We start from the raw sequence: 15,051 nt of genomic DNA, 5'->3' as shown, positions 1-15,051 counted from the left end.
AGGTCCAGGGTTCAAAGCCAAAACCTCCCTCAACCCCCAGGCCACATACCTCTGGGGTGCATGAGAACTGTCCCCTCCCTCACCCCGACACTGTCTCGGTGTGTGGACAGGAAGACTCAAACTCACCACCCCCCACAAGCCCCTTCTAGGGAATGCATTCACCAGGCAATTTCTCCCCCCAACCCCCATGTAAAAAAGGTTTTTTGGATGCTTTCCTGCACTTTTTACCATAAAGAGGGGTGAGAGAGGATGGGCTGCAGGGGGAGGAATCGACTTAAAAACTGCTGCCTAGTCACACTCCCAGTTTCCCTTCTTAGAAATCCAACCAGAAGTCGATGGTTCCCTCCACACACACAAAAAAAAAGTCTGTTGCTTTCTCTCTCCTCTCTTGCCAGCTTTTCTGCCCAAGCCTGGCTCTCTCCTCTCTGTCGGTTCGTCTTTCAGCCAGTCTTTCCCTGCTTCAGATTCTTGGACTCCCTCTCACTAACGTCTCTGGACCTCTGTCACCGGTTTTAAAAAATAGGGGGATGAACTCGAGAAGAGGGAAGCCTCACCGCCCAATCTCTTTCTCTCTCTGCCTCTCTCTCTCTCTCTCTCTCTCTCTCTCAACACAAACACACACACACACATACACACACACACACTCCAGCGACCTCCAGATGTTCCCGACCGTGAGGCCATCTGCTGAGATAGCTCAGGCGCTCCGCGGAAGGGGGCAGGGACCCGGGATGCAAGAAGCTGGGAGCAAGGCCGACTGAAGTGGGCGGGAGCTGCGTGCGCACTTTTGAGACGCTCCCTATGGTGGAACCCGGGCTGGGCAAGGGCTCCGCCGGCGGGCGGGGGGCGGAGCGGGGAACGCGCCGGGAAAGGCCGGCACTTTGGCGACACTCCCTAAATCGCCCGGCGGCTGGCCAGAGCCGCCACTGGGCGCTGGGCGGGCCGGGGAGAGCCCAGCGGCGGGCGGGGGCCGGGGGGCCGGGGGGCCGGGGGGCGGGCCGCGCCGCTCTGAGAAAAGCACCGGCCAGAGGGCCCGCGACCGGGCCGCCTGGGTGAGCGTGCCGAGGCGGCTGCGGCGCAGGCTTCCAGGTGGGTGCGGGTCCCCGGGCGGAGCGGGAGTCCGCGCACCGGGCGAAGGACAGTAGCCCCCCTACCCCAACCTCGCAGCTCCATCCCGCGAGCGAACGGCGCTGGACCCAGGGGCGGGGCCGGGGCCCCTCAACTTTTCCTGGACCCAGGGCGTCGACAGCGGCGGCCTGACGCCCGGGACTCGGCCAGAGTGGGGAGCCCGGACCTAGAAGGGGGCTTCCAGGAGACAAAGGCTGTGACCGGGGGCCGTGGGCGTGGGCCGGCGCCTCTGGGGTCTTTGTGCGGACACGTGCATCTCGCGTTTGTGGGTCTTTGTGAATTTGGTCCGGGGACATGCATCTGCCTGTGCCTTTGTATGTCCGTGATTTGAGGAGGCTGTTTTGCGCCTGTGTCCACGTTTCGTGGGCCCGCGTTTGGTTGTGAGTGCTGGTGGGCGCATCGTTGTGTCCGCGTACGTGGTCTGTGCCTGTCGACGTGTCTGGGTTGGGTGTCCGTGGAGTATGTGCGCGCCGAGAGCCAGACACCGCCCCAACTCCTCGCTCCCCTGCTGTCCACCCGGGCCCAGACTTGGCTTCAAACTTTTCTCCCGGTTCCTCGGCAACAGCGCCCGTCCTCCTCCCCACTGCAGCCCAGGCGGGGGGCGCTGGCAGCCCTCCCCTCATTCACCTCCATGGGTCCTTAGAGCCGCGAGGGGATGGGATAGGATTTGTGGGTGGGGCAGTCGGCAGCGCCTGAGGACTGACCCGAGCCGAGGCTGGGCAGAGCGTGCCGCACACGCCAGCCGAACCGGCTGGGAGGAGAGAGGTAAGCAGCCGGTCCTGGCCCCCGATCGGGGGCTGAAGAGAGGAGAGGAGCGGGCAGCTGGTGTTGCCCGCCCCACGCTCCTCGGAGAGAGTGTATGTGACCGAGAAAGATGTGTCTGCTTGGCGGAGAGGCCAGCCACTGCCCCCGGCTCCGCTTTGAGATCCGCTCTCCGTTTGTATCCTGCCCCGGGCGGGGGGCGGGGGCGGGGGGGGGGTCGAGCCCTCCAATCCCGTAGGTGAGAAGGCGACGACGGCTGCCCGCGGCGCCGGCTCCCGGGACCCCCAGCTGGGCTGCTGGGAGGAGGAACCTTGCACACACTATAGTTTCGAATGGGATGTCCACTGGCCCACAATATGGCACTGGGCAAGTTGCTCAGCCTCTCTGAGCCGCAGTCACCTTGTAATGGAAGAGGGTGAGAACTCCCTCGCGGGGCAGAGCGTGCGGTGGCGATAACCAACGCAGGCAGAGACGGCCTGGGGTGCAGTGCCCGCCCACACTTGGCCTGGGTGAGGAGGTGACTCAGGAGCTTCTGATCCTCCCTGCCTGCTCTACCCTTCGGATAAGTCCAGACTTGCAGAGCTCAGGTCTGACCTGAGAAGGAGGGGCTCAGGCTGCCGGGAGCCTCCTTTTGATCCTGGGTGGCAAAGATAACCCTTTAACACCTTCCCTCCCCTGCCCCTAACCCCCACCCATCCCCGTCTTTAACCTAGAATTTTGCTTGATGCTGCGGACGTGAAGGATGGGCGCAAGCCACTCACCTCACTGTGGGCACTTTCCTTTCCCTCTTTGGGCCTCAGTTTCCCTTCTGGAAAGGGAGGTGCTGACAGCTTCTCTCCTCCCTTCCTGTTCTGGCTGACTGGTTGAGATCCTAGAACCTGGAAGCACTTTGATATTTAACACCTCCATTCTGACTTGACCAATTCCCAGGCACTAATTTGCTCTTTTGAAGAGGGAGAGGGGAGGTGGCTTTGAAGTTAGGTAGGGATGAAGTAAGGTGGGCTGGAGCCCCTACAGCCCAGGAAGGGAAGGCTGGAAAGCAGCAGGCTGGGGAACCCAGGTGAATACACCCGGGAGGGAGGCAGGAGGTATCTCCCACAGAGGGAACTGCCCTGCCCGGCTCTGTGTGTTCTGAAACAGTGCAGGGGTGGTCAGCATTGTGGACTGTCAGATGCAAGGTTGGAGAGGGAGGGTTGGAATTCAACTTGAGGCTGGGAAGGAAGGCAGGGGCCAAATATGAGGGCCTTGAATGCCAGACCTAGGAGCTGGGATTTAGGCAGTGGAGAACTGCTGGAGGGTTTTTTAAGCTGGCATGACAGGGTGGCGTTGGTAATTCTAGGAGACCTTCCTCTGGCTTGTGGGTGGTACTGGAGCCTGGGAGACCAATCTGGAGGCTAAGTGCTCCAGCCTCTTAGAGTCAGAGGAGATTTTCACTTACTTCATTGCTTCCTAGCTCTGTGGCCTTAGGCAAGCAACTCTACCTCTCTGATTCTCAGTCTCCTCATCCTTCAAATGAGGTTAGTAATTCCGGTCTCACCGATCTGTTGTGAATGTTAAATAGGATAATGAATTACATGTGCTAATAAAACGAGAAGAGGTTTGTAGTCTGTATTACATCATGCAGACATTTGTTGGATTGCACTGACAATAGAAGGCAGAGCCAGCATCTACTATGGTTCTAAACTTGATGTCACCCCCCGGGAAAGCCCTAAGTATCCTGCAAGCTTGGACCACTGGTACCCTCTCCTAAGCAGAGGGAAGCTTTTTGCCTAGGACATTTCACTCATCTGGCTTATCCCGTTCGCATGGCCAGGCCCCATACAGGAGAGGAGATGGACGGTCAGATTTGGAGATGGCCACACAGCACAAAGTGTGTCGTATCTTGACGGGGCCACCCAGGGGCCACTGGAGCCCAGGGAGAGGGTGACCTTTTACTGGATGACGGGCAGGTTAGACTGGGAAGACCTCACAGAGGAGGTGACTTTTTTTTTTTAACATCTTTATTAGAGTATAGTTGCTTTACAGTGTTGTGTTAGTTTCTGCTGTATAACAAAGTGAATCAGCTATGTGGTTGCCCACTCTCACCACTATTATTCAACATAGTTCTGGAAGTTTTAGCCGCAGCAATCAGAGAAGAAAAAGAAATAAAAGGAATCCAAATCAGAAAAGAAGTAAAACTGTCACTGTTTGAAGATGACATGATGCTTATTCATGGAGGTGACTTTTGAATCGAATGAGTGAGAGTTTGCATGGAAAACAAAGAAAAGAAGGGTGTCTCTGTCATCTTCATCCGAGGGAACAGCCTGTGCAGAGATGTGGGGCCCGATGAGTAAGACGGGCCTCTAGACTAGCAAGCTGTCTTTGCAGGATAGGTTTTAAACCAGGAGCAGTGATGGGGTCCTGGTCTTCTGCCGGGATTGTACTCTGGTGCCCAGCATGGCCGGCAGTTGGAAGCAGAGGGCCAGGAACAAGGCTGTTGGAGCAATCCAGGCCAGGAGGTCTCCTGAACCTGACCTGTGCAAGGTTGGGGTGGCGGGGGGAGGGAGGGGGAAGACAGTGAGCCACCCACCCAGTGGTAGCTGCTGAGTCTCATCCTGTCACAGGTGACACAACTCCTTCAGCCTGCTTTGGCCTCTGCGACCTTTCCAAACTCCCTTACCACCTCCCTGGTAGAGCCTGGTCAGTGCTTGTAGCCCAAGCAGGACCCTGGATGGTGCACTGGGAGAGAATCCAAGGAAGAATCCACTTTGTCGTCTTCTCTATCCTCTGCCCCTGCCTTGCGTTCAGATCTGCTGGTGTCACGGCTCCTTTTTCTTTCCTGGCCCCTGAAATCACCCATTAGGGGGCAGGAACCCACATGCAGTGAGCACCGGTGTGTACCAGGCCCAGGGCTGAGTCTTCACTTTACCTTGTGTGATCATCCCAGTGGCCTGCTGGGAGCAGTACTAGGTCTCTCACCATGTTACAGATGAAGACTCAGACTCAGAGGGGAGAGGGCCTCCTGGCAGGTGAGGTATGGTGGGGCTGGAACCTGGTGTGCCTGACCGTAAAACCCATTTCCTCTGCCCCACACTGCCTGCCCGTGTGTCCACACATGCCTCAGGCCAAAGGGAACTTGCGAAGCTTCAGAATGGAGAAAATAGTCTTGGGAGCCTTGTCTGTTTCCCTGTAGATTATCCTCCAGGGATGATGTCATGGAGGAAGCTAGGCACTCAGTGTCAGAACACCTGGATTCTGAGTCCAGCCTCTGACCTCACTGGCTGTGTGACTCTGGGCAGATCACCGAACCTCTCTGGGTCTCTACGCAGCTGTAAAATAGATACAATGCCATGTAACCTGCTGATCTTGCAGGGTGACTGAACAGATAAGAGCTGAGGAGGCATTGGGAAGGTTGAGAGGTATCCTTTGGCGAGGTGGTAGTATTCTAACTGCCTGGTATATCTTCATATAGTACCTGCTCTGTGCCAGACCCGGCACTCAGGCCCAAGGACATAAAAGTAAACCTAACCCCATTCCTGCCCACAGGAGGACAGACAGGTAAGTGTAATTATAGTCCAGCACGACCCACACATGCCCGTTTGTAAGTTGGGGCACAGCCATATAAGGAGCATTGGATTTGGAGCTCAGACATGTAGGTTTGAGACCTGGTTCCTCTCCTCCTCAGCTGAATGTCAGTCTCCTTGTCTGCAAAACAGGGACAGTAATCCCCACGGTCAAGGGTTGTGGTGAGGCAGAAACGAGATGCTGCTGTAGAAGTGCGTGGCGAGCTGACGTGTTTGTACAGATGTGCGGCGTTAGAGCTTCTGTTGGGGGAGCCGACCCGCAAGGCTCCGGGAGTTTGGCCCTGACGTTCTTTTTGCCTTGCGTTTCCAGAACTGACTAAGCCACTGGGGGCCAGGACGTTAATGGAATTTCCACCTGGGGATTTCGTTGGCGTCAGCTTGAGGGAGCTCACGATGAACATAAGTAGGGCTGGAGGCGTCTCAGCATGGAGCAGCCGGTGGAGACAGAGCCCGTCTCAGGTGGGAGCTCGGCCCCCTGCCCGCCTCACCCCTTGGCCAGGGACTCCCCTTTGAAGTTGTGGTGAGGAGCTGGCAAATCTAGGGGCCCGAGATGCTGGGATACAGCACCACGGGCAGGCAGCTGGAGCCAGGAGGACCCGAGCTGGAATCCCTAACCCCAGGGAGCCCTCCTCAGAGGAGGAGGGAGGTTGGGGCCTTGTCAGCAGACACCAGCACGGTGACCAGAGGATGTTAGCACAGTAGTCACAGATCCGCCGGGTGCTGGCACCTCTTTGGGTAGTTGGGTAGGGAGGAACAGAACAAGGAATAACACGGTCATTGCCTTCAGGAAGCTTAATAAATCATCACCATCATTGCCTACTATGCATTCAGCACTCAAGGTGTGGCAGTTGAGCTGCCTGTTTCACACGCTGTCCCCTAATGCTTTCACCAACCCTGTGTTGTCGCCCTTGTTGAGGACACTGAGCCTCAGCAAGGTTGAGACATGCCCAAGGCTAGTAGGTACAGAGCTGAATTCACAGCCGGGTGTGAGTCCCGTGGTTGACTCTAAATTCTGGGCTCTTCATTCATCCAGCGTGTTTGCCGGGCCTGCCAGGCCTGGCTGCGGCCCCAGGTAGGGGAAGGGATGAACAGGTGAAGAAGGCAGGGTCACTGCCCCAAGCTGCTCACGCTTCAAGTCAGGAAACGGGCGGGTAAATAACGGCAGAGGATGTACCGAGTGTGTGTCTGAAGGAGGTGTGTTGATAGTGTGGTGTGAGAGGCCCGGCCCGGGAGCAAGGAAAGGAGGGGGCGTGGCCCCGGACCCTGAGTGGACAGAACGGGCTTTGTTGCACTGGCAGGGCCAGGGCAGGCCTGGGGATGTGGCAGTCCTGGAAATAGTGTGAGGCGTCAGAAGCCAGGTCCTGGGCCCTGCTCTGCCGTTTACTTGCAATCACTGCCCGTCTCTGGGCCTCAGTTACTTGTGATCTCTGAGGGGCCTTCCAGCTCTCCAGCCCTGGAATTCTCTGAGTTTGGAAAAGTATGAGCAGAGGCTGAGAGTTGCCCAAAGGCCACCACCATAGGTTCAGATCAAGAGGGGAGTTCAGCTGAAGGAGGGAGGAAGGTGGGGACAACTTGCAGATACCTCTGTGCCAGAGGGAGCTTGATTTCTGTAGGTAAAGTAGAAGTCGGGTGGTTTTTGAGATGGGGGATGATGTAGCCAAAGCTGTTTTAGAGGTTCTCCTAGCAGGGTCTGGAGTGTCGCAGTGGGGCCTGTTAGGGCCACACCACTGACTCTTTTGACCTCACGGGCCATCTGTACACTTTCCTTAGAGTCACAGTGGGCCCAACAAGGAATAACTCATGGCCCTTGTCCAGAGGACCTTATGCTATATCCCCCTAACCAAGGGTGGCTACAGTTACTAAGCCTTTGTCCTGCTGCCCTTGTGTTCTATAACCTGGCTGATCAGTAGATGCCTTTTATCTGCAGGTCAGGGTTTGGAAAGTAAGTGATGTATCCTGGGCCAGAGATCCCCCCTGGCCTTCCATGGTGAATACCTGTCTGCCTTTCCCTTTCTCCCGAGGGTAGATCACAGGGCCCCAGAGGGAGGGAGGGAGGCAGAGTCAGTACTACACAGAAAAGAAAACTGAGGCTCCAGGAAAGAAAGAAAACTGTGAAGGTCACACAATTAGTAGCAGATCCGGAACTAGAGTCCTGATCTCCTGGATCTAAGGCAGGTGCTAGTGATCTTGATATGCGTTGTTCTCCTGTCCCCGTTGCAGATTTGTAAGCCCCATGAGGACAGGGGCCCTGGGATCTCCCACCCTGACCCCAACATACACCTCACAGGGCCTAGCACACTGCCTTGCACTTAGCGATTTAGTGCTGTGGTTGATTAATTCTGTCTGCAGTGGCTATGGATATTATAGGTAAAATGAAAAGGTACAGTGTTTCCATTATGTGGCTTCTACCCCTTGGGGCCTCATTTCTCTACTGGGGCATTGGTCTTCTCAGTCTAATCTTCACAACCATCCTCTCTGAGCCTGATAGGACCATCATTAGCATCCCAGGTTCACAGCTGAAGGAACTGGTCCAGGTAAAGTGACTTGCTCTGTTCACACTGCAAGTTGGTGTCCAAGGCCTTCTCACTCTCTAAGAAGGCCTTTCCTCTCTGTGGAGCTGAGGCTAATGGTTTCTGTGAAGAGGAACTCACATTACTCATCCCTTCCCAGACCCAGCAGCCCTGTTGAGAAACAGCATAGTCATAGTGTGGCTTCCTAGGGAAGAACTGCTTTCCAACAGGGCAGTGGTAAGAGCTTTGACATGTTTGATACATATTTGCTGGAGGAAGGAGCAAGAGAGATGGGGTCAGGCCCACCCACTTATCCCAACCCCACCCACTCCCACTCTGTGGAGGGAGGCAGGGGGTCCCCACTGTACCCTTCGCCTGTGCTGGGAACCCTGCTTGGGTGCCTTACTCCCACCATTATGTTTCATCCTCGTGACAGGCCTGTGAGATGGCTCTTAACATCTCTATTTTACAGATGAGGAGACTGGGGCTCAGATTGTGGCTAGCCAAGATCAGAGAAAGCAGAGATGGCCATGAGGCAGTCCTATTAGGAAGCTTCATTACTCAGTGTGTTTTACAGATATTTTTTACTATAAGAGAGGAAATAAGAGGAGAAAAGGAGATTAAGACATGGTTAAACCACTCAAAGTTCTACCATCTAAAGAAAGACCACTACTGGGTTGACGTATTTTCTTCTAGACTTTCTAAAATTACGATTTACATTGTTTTTTTTAATGCATAGTTATACTTTTCTTAGCATGCAATTTATCCTTATGATCTCTAGCATTATGGCATCAGCCCCCTCCTCCATGAGGTTGCAGACTCTTCTGAGCATTATTTTTATTGACTCCATAAGATCCCTGGGAGATTCCACAGCCATCTTGACTGGGCTGGAAATCTTGGTCCCGGAGCCAGGAGTCAGGAGTCAGAGCCTGAGCATTGGCTGCCATCACCTCACTGAGGACCCAGGGACAAGTCACTGCATGCTCTCTGGGCCGCAGCTTCCTCATCACTAAAGTGAGGGATTGCATGCACTGCTCTGCAGCCCTCACAGCTCAAATGAGCAAAGGTCTTTTGGAAATTATCAGGGACTGTGCCCCCAACAGGGGATTTCCTTATCTTCCCTCAGTTTCCTCCTGGGAAAATTCTGCCCTCCCCTTGGCTCCTGGATCTTTTGCTCCAAGCAGCAATGCCAGACCCCAGCGTCTCGTGAGACACTCACATGACGGCACCCCTCCTTATGTTACCCCAAAGGGGACATTGCCTCTAAGCAGAACAGGGGCACTGACCCTCAAAGACCACTAGCCCACACCTCTGCCTCTGCCCCCTTCTGCGTGCAAAGTTGTGCGGCATCTCAGAGATTTCTTCCTTCTCTTCTCCCAACAGCCTTGGACGGCCCTGAGAGGACTCTGAGCTCCGCTGTGACCTCAGGAAAGCCCCAGAGCCACTGAGTATTAGAAAGCTTGGTACCTACCTGTCCCAGCAGCCGATGGCAGCTGGAGCGTGGCCCTAGGACTCTGGATGCTTAGCTCTTCTTTCCCCAGCAACACACAGAAGTACACGTTCCACTTGAACCAAGCCAGTTACGAGGTTACAAAGGCCTGAGTTCACCTCCTGGCTCTGCTACCTTCCTCTTGCCATCCTCGGTTTCCTCCACTGTAACATGGACATAAGGCTGCTTACCTCCTGGAGTGACGGGATGGCATGAGGGAACATGTGTCCAGCACTTAGTGAGGACAGGCTCTGTCACTGTCAGCACTTTCCACTTAACGTCCAGACCTAGCACAGAACAGCGGCCCAGGGAGAGGTGTCCACCGTGCAGGGCTGAGCAGAGACCTTGTCCACAGTGCCCTGGGAGCCTCACAAGCACAGTTACCCAGGCGGGTCTCAATCTACACTCCTGCTCCCTCTGTATCAGCTGTCACCACCATTGCCTCCGTGGCTCAGTGGTGACCACTCAGCACGTGTGCACAGCTCTTCACAGTTTGCATCGCACTACAGTGAAAGTTGCGTCAACGTATGTGAGGAGGGCAGGAAATACTGCCTTGTGGTAGAGAGGACGAAGCCGAGGCCTGAGAGGCCCCCCTCTCTAGAGGGGGAGGGGGAGCGTTGGGCGGTGTTACAGAAGCAGGAGCTCATGAGGGGCCATTTGGCACTTAAGAGGCACATTGTATAATCACCTTTGGGAACCAAAGGGTAATCTTGGGGCCTTTTTGTGCGTCTTTGGTGTTTGTTTAAACCCCAGGAAGGGTAGGTATGGGCAGATCAGCTTAGCAGGGAAGAGGAGGCCCTAGGTGGTAATGAACCCCTGCAGTGAGAAGCTCACCAGGGGAACAAAGCGGGTGTGAGGTAACTTAATACGTTCCTTTCAGTTCCAGACACTGGAACACTCTGTCCTGCCTCAATTGGGGCCAAGCCCAGGATGCACCTGGGCCGGGTTTAATCCTCAAATTGGACTCTACAGCAGAACGGGGCAGGAGAGGAGGGGCCCACATGGGGGGCAGGGGAGAATAGCGCCCCTTCTCCCTGCCTGTGCTCCGAGCCCAAGTGCAGATCAAGTGGCTGCCCCTTTAAACTTTCATGTAGGGCTAGTAAAGCTATCCTGCTGCTCCCTCCACAGCCACCCCCAGTCCACAAGGTGGGCAGGTCCCAGGTCCACCCCTCCCTGAAGCCCAGGGGGAGGAACAGGTTGGGGGAAGATGAAGCAGCGGGGCAAGGGTGCAGAGCTGAAGAACCTGCTAGAGTGAGGCTTAGTTAGTGCCCTCTATCTCGCGGGCTGAGTGGCTGCTGTGCAGAGGGAGAGTGTAGCCACAGACTGTCCAGTTAGAGGCTTTCACTGCTCAACCCTCTCTCTCCTCCTGTGAGCACCACTGTCCGAGGAGCTACAGACGTGCATGGGTATGAGGACTGAAGGTGACAGTGTACATGTAGTGCCCGGCGTCAATGGCAGCTGCTGTTACAATTGTCCAGGGAGAGAAACTGAAGCCAGGGCGGAGGCAGTGGCTTGCATCGTAGCCTGTGTCGGTGGGAAGAGCCCCCCTTGGACCCCATCTCTCCTGCCAGTCCTGCTGGAGGCAGCAGATGAAAATAGAGGAATTGGGACTGAGTGGGCCTGGGTTCTAATCCTGCCCTGCTTTTTACTGGTTTGGGGTAAAACCCTTTTCCTCTCTGAGCCTCTATTTCTTTATTTGTATAATGGGGGAACCAGCCCAGCTGCCTGCCCTAGGTTAAAGGAAGGGCCAAAGAGGTGTAACAGCCCTAATAGCTGGGGGTCAGGGCAGGGCAAGGGGGAAGGGGCTTGGCACAGGGTCCCCAACTGGAATGAAGGATCCTGCCTCTGGAGGCCAGGCCAGGTGAGAGGGCTTGGGACTGTGGACCCAGCCACTGTTACCCGCAAAAGGAGTGAGGGGGGGACAGTCATTGCAGACCCCCCTTGCAGGAAGAGGCCTCTGTCTGGGAAGCTGGAGTGCGGGTCTCAGGCATGGCTCAGCCACTGCCAAACCACGGCAGTGAGCCATTGGGTTCCACTCCCACTTCCCTGTGGCCATGCATGACTTTCTGAACCTCTCTAAGTTTCAGTTCCCTCTTCGTGAAGTGGTGACAGCATTGCTGCCTTGCAGTTTTTGTGGTTGTGAGGGTTAAGTGGGACCATGCAGGGAGGCAGCTAGCACAGCACCCAGCACATAGCACCCAGCATGTAACATATGCTCAGCAGAGGTAAATGGAATACCCTAACCCCTAAGCTAGGGGTGCTGTGACCCCTCCGCAGTAGGGCCTGGGTCAGGATGAACCCATGAACCCTAGACCCTCAGAGCTGGAGAGGCCAGCCAAAGACCCATCCTGTCCAGTGCGTTTCCAACTGGGTTCCTTAACATCCAAGGAAGGCTCCAGGCCCTCACCTTCACTTCAACCAGAACAGGCCCACTTTCACCTGCTAACCTTATTTAAGGAAGGGTTCTCCTGCTTCCAGTTTAAAATCCAGCCATCTGGCCTAACCCCCTTTACCATACAGATGGGGAGACTAAGGCCAGAGAGGAATAGGGACTAGGAAGTATATACGGAGGGGTATTCAGGGAAAGCGTCTGGGGGCACTGAGGGGCTGGTGGCAATTTGCAGCTGTGCCTACACACATCGGCTGGTGTCTTACGGGGTGGCTTAGAACCACCTGGTATGGGGTGCCTGCCGCCAGCCCTCACCTGTGGCTCTCTTTCTAGCCCACACCATGCTGTGGCCCCTGCTGCTGTTGCTGGCCGCCGGTGAGGCCCAGACCACCCGGCCCTGCTTCCCTGGATGCCAGTGTGAGGTGGAGACTTTCGGCCTCTTCGACAGCTTCAGCCTGACGCGAGTGGATTGCAGTGGCCTGGGCCCTCACATCGTGCCCGTGCCCATCCCCCTGGACACAGCCCACCTGGACCTGTCTTCCAACCGGCTGGAGACGGTGAACGAGTCCATGCTGGCAGGCCCAGGCTACACCACGCTGGCCGGCCTGGATCTCAGCCACAACCTGCTCACCAGGTTCTCGCCCACGGCCTTCTCCCGCCTTCGCTACCTGGAGTCACTTGACCTCAGCCACAATGGCCTGGCCACCCTGCCCGCCGAGAGCTTCACCAGCTCGCCCCTGAGCGACGTGAACCTGAGCCACAACCGGCTCCGCGAGGTCTCCGTGTCCGCCTTCGCCACCCACAGCCAGGGCAGGGCGCTGCACGTGGACCTCTCGCACAACCTCCTCCACAGCCTCGTGCCCCACCCCGCGCGGGCCAGCCTGCCGGCGCCCACCATCCAGAGCCTGAACCTGGCCTGGAACCGGCTCCACACCGTGCCCGACCTCCGGGACTTGCCCCTGCGCTACCTGAGCTTGGACGGGAACCCACTGGCGGCCATCGGCCCAGGGGCCTTCGAGGGGCTGGCGGGCCTTACACACCTGTCGCTGGGCAGCCTGCAGCATCTCCCCCAGCTGGCACCCTATGGCTTCCGTGAGCTACAGGGCCTGCAGGTCCTGGATTTGTCAAGCAACCCCAAGCTCAAGTGGGCAGGACCCGAGGTGTTCTCAGGCCTGGGCTCCCTGCAGGAGCTGGACCTGTCAGGCACGGGCCTGGTGCCCCTGCCCGAGAAGCTGCTTCTCCACCTCCCAGCGCTGCAGAGCGTCAGCGTGGGCCAGGGCATGCAGTGCCGGCGCCTGGTGCGAGAGGGCACCTACCCCCGGCAGCCTGGCTCCGCCCCCAAGGTGGCCCTGCACTGCATACACACCCAGGAATTAGCTGCCGGGGGCTCTGATACCTTGTGACGAATGGTATGGCCTGGGGCCATGTAACAGACTTCGCCCTGGGCTCCCTCGGGTCCTGGGTAATTTATATTTTAATGTGCCAATGCCAGCAGGGACTCTGCAGGCCTGTGTGGCAGCATCGTTGAAAGAGGGACTTTGGACCTGGGACCCACACCCAGGAGCAAGGTTTCGCCCATTTGTCTATGTTGCTCCCCAGACCATAAGCCGAGGGTCTTCGATGCCAAACCAGACAGCAGTCCCCTGCTGTCCTTCCCTACTTGTCCCCAAAGTGCCTTCCCTGAGGCCTGGACCAACCTGACCCATGACAGGAGGAGGGCGGGCGGGAGGTAGTGCTGCGGGGCAGAGGTCCAGCCTCTCAGGCATGGGTTTCTTTTACGACACAGCCCTCTCTTTGCTCTGGGCATGTGAGGCCTACTTCATCCTTTTTTCTTCCCCTAGAACTCTGGATAGAACTTTATAGAAAGGACTGGAGAAAAAAATCTAGTCCACCTCCTCATGTGCCAGATGGGGAAACTCAGGCCTAGGGAAGGAAAAATGCTATTCTGAGGTCCTACAGTGGCAGAAGCGTGAATGGACCCAATGTCCAGCCTCCCAGCAGGGCCCCTTTGCACTTTTCTCTCTTCTCTAAATCATGCCCTCCTTCTCCCCTTTCTGGGCTCCCCCTTGCTTCCAAGACTCACATCCTGCCATTTGTACCCTTTCCCTGTCGTCCCCAGAAGGAAAGACCAGGGCCTCGGGGGTGGCACAGGCTAAGTCAGTTCACCTCGGAGCCTCTAGAAGCCTCAGGGATACAAGTCCCAGCCCTGCCAGTTTCCCACTGGGTGGGTGGGGGTGTCCCCCAGCATCAAGAATGGAAATGCGCCCATTGACCCCTGAGGCCGAAGGTCTCCACCTCACACTGGCCTCTAGATGCAGTCCTGGAGCCCCTCCAGGCCCTGAGCTCCTGAGCTCCCTCAGACCCCACTGGCCCTATGCCCGACAGCCCAGCTCATTCTACTGAGAATACAGTGAAGGAGGTAGGGGAGACCCCACCCATGTTTATGCTCCACTGCCAGGGTGGCATCTCAGCTTCCCAGCCCTGGGCTCTCTCCTTAGCATGGGGTTAATAAAAGTTGTTGCCTTTTTAATGGACGGTCACTTTCAAACCCCCCCACTCCCCCACCCCCTCCCCACCACCCCCCATCCCCCGCCCCATCCAGGTCCCTGCTGGCAGGGGACGGAAACATGCCATTTGTAAAAGAAGAAAGACATTGCATTTGTTCGCTTTTGTAACATTGTGTCCTGGGGATGGGTTGGGGGAGGAGGTGTTGGGTGAAAGCCAGCCATACGTGGCCATGTGGGCGTCAGGGGGCTGGTCCCACAGGGACACCCACAGGACAATGAGAGCTCTGTCCTCCCCCACTGGCCCTACCCAACACCTGGTCCTTGGTTTAATAAACACTATAAAGAGGCCCTCTTCGCATCATTTGACCAGCATCCACTGACATTCCCTAGACTGGGCCCTGGGGCCACAAGGATGAATTGAGACAAGATTGTTCTCTCTGAAAAGCCCAATAACCTCCCAGGATTAGGGGAGTGAGGTGACGTGAGGGAGGGAGTTCCTCGGGGGTGGGTGGCACCTTTCACTGCAGCTAACACTGCCTGCCTTCCTCATTTCCCCTCTCCCTTATGCCCCAACTCCATGAACTTGTCAGGCCCTGCATGCCTCTGCCTTTGCTCAGGCTGTTACTCTGGGACCTGGCCCTTGCCCCCATCCCTGCCTCTCAACTCCTTCCCAGCCTAACAGACACAGTTCCCACCTCACCTCCTG

General features: G+C 56.5%; 1 protein-coding gene across 5 annotated transcripts; it reads left to right on the top strand.

Annotated features, from left to right (window-relative positions):
• The first annotated feature begins 992 nt into the window (after positions 1 to 992).
• TSKU (tsukushi, small leucine rich proteoglycan) lies at positions 993 to 14,693 on the top strand. 5 transcript variants are annotated; one of them, XM_060104238.1, is made up of 3 exons: positions 993 to 1,086; positions 5,761 to 5,909; positions 12,172 to 14,693. In XM_060104238.1, the coding sequence occupies exons 2-3, from the start codon at positions 5,876 to 5,878 to the stop codon at positions 13,239 to 13,241; spliced, it is 1,104 nt and encodes a 367-aa protein (XP_059960221.1). In that variant the 5' UTR covers positions 993 to 1,086; positions 5,761 to 5,875; the 3' UTR covers positions 13,242 to 14,693. The 5 variants fall into 5 exon arrangements, with proteins under 5 accessions (XP_059960221.1, XP_059960224.1, XP_059960220.1 ...); XM_060104239.1 differs by lacking the exon at positions 993 to 1,086 and adding an exon at positions 1,801 to 1,890; XM_060104240.1 differs by lacking the exon at positions 993 to 1,086 and adding an exon at positions 3,351 to 3,404.
• The last annotated feature ends 358 nt before the right edge of the window (positions 14,694 to 15,051 follow it).

The sequence above is a fragment of the Mesoplodon densirostris genome, chromosome 7 (assembly GCF_025265405.1).
Source record: "Mesoplodon densirostris isolate mMesDen1 chromosome 7, mMesDen1 primary haplotype, whole genome shotgun sequence".
NCBI classification, from domain to species: domain Eukaryota; kingdom Metazoa; phylum Chordata; class Mammalia; order Artiodactyla; family Ziphiidae; genus Mesoplodon; species Mesoplodon densirostris.
Note: the sequence above shows the minus strand (reverse complement) of the source record. Positions and strands in the feature narration are given on the sequence as shown.

Bases quoted from the DNA above. Each gene is read 5' to 3' on its own strand.
- TSKU (XM_060104237.1), top strand. From the start codon at position 1,587: ATGTGCGCGCCGAGAGCCAGACACCGCCCCAACTCCTCGCTCCCCTGC. The intron at 1,891-12,171 runs GTAAGCAGCCGG...CTCTCTTTCTAG, and splicing joins AACCGGCTGGGAGGAGAGAG to CCCACACCATGCTGTGGCCC.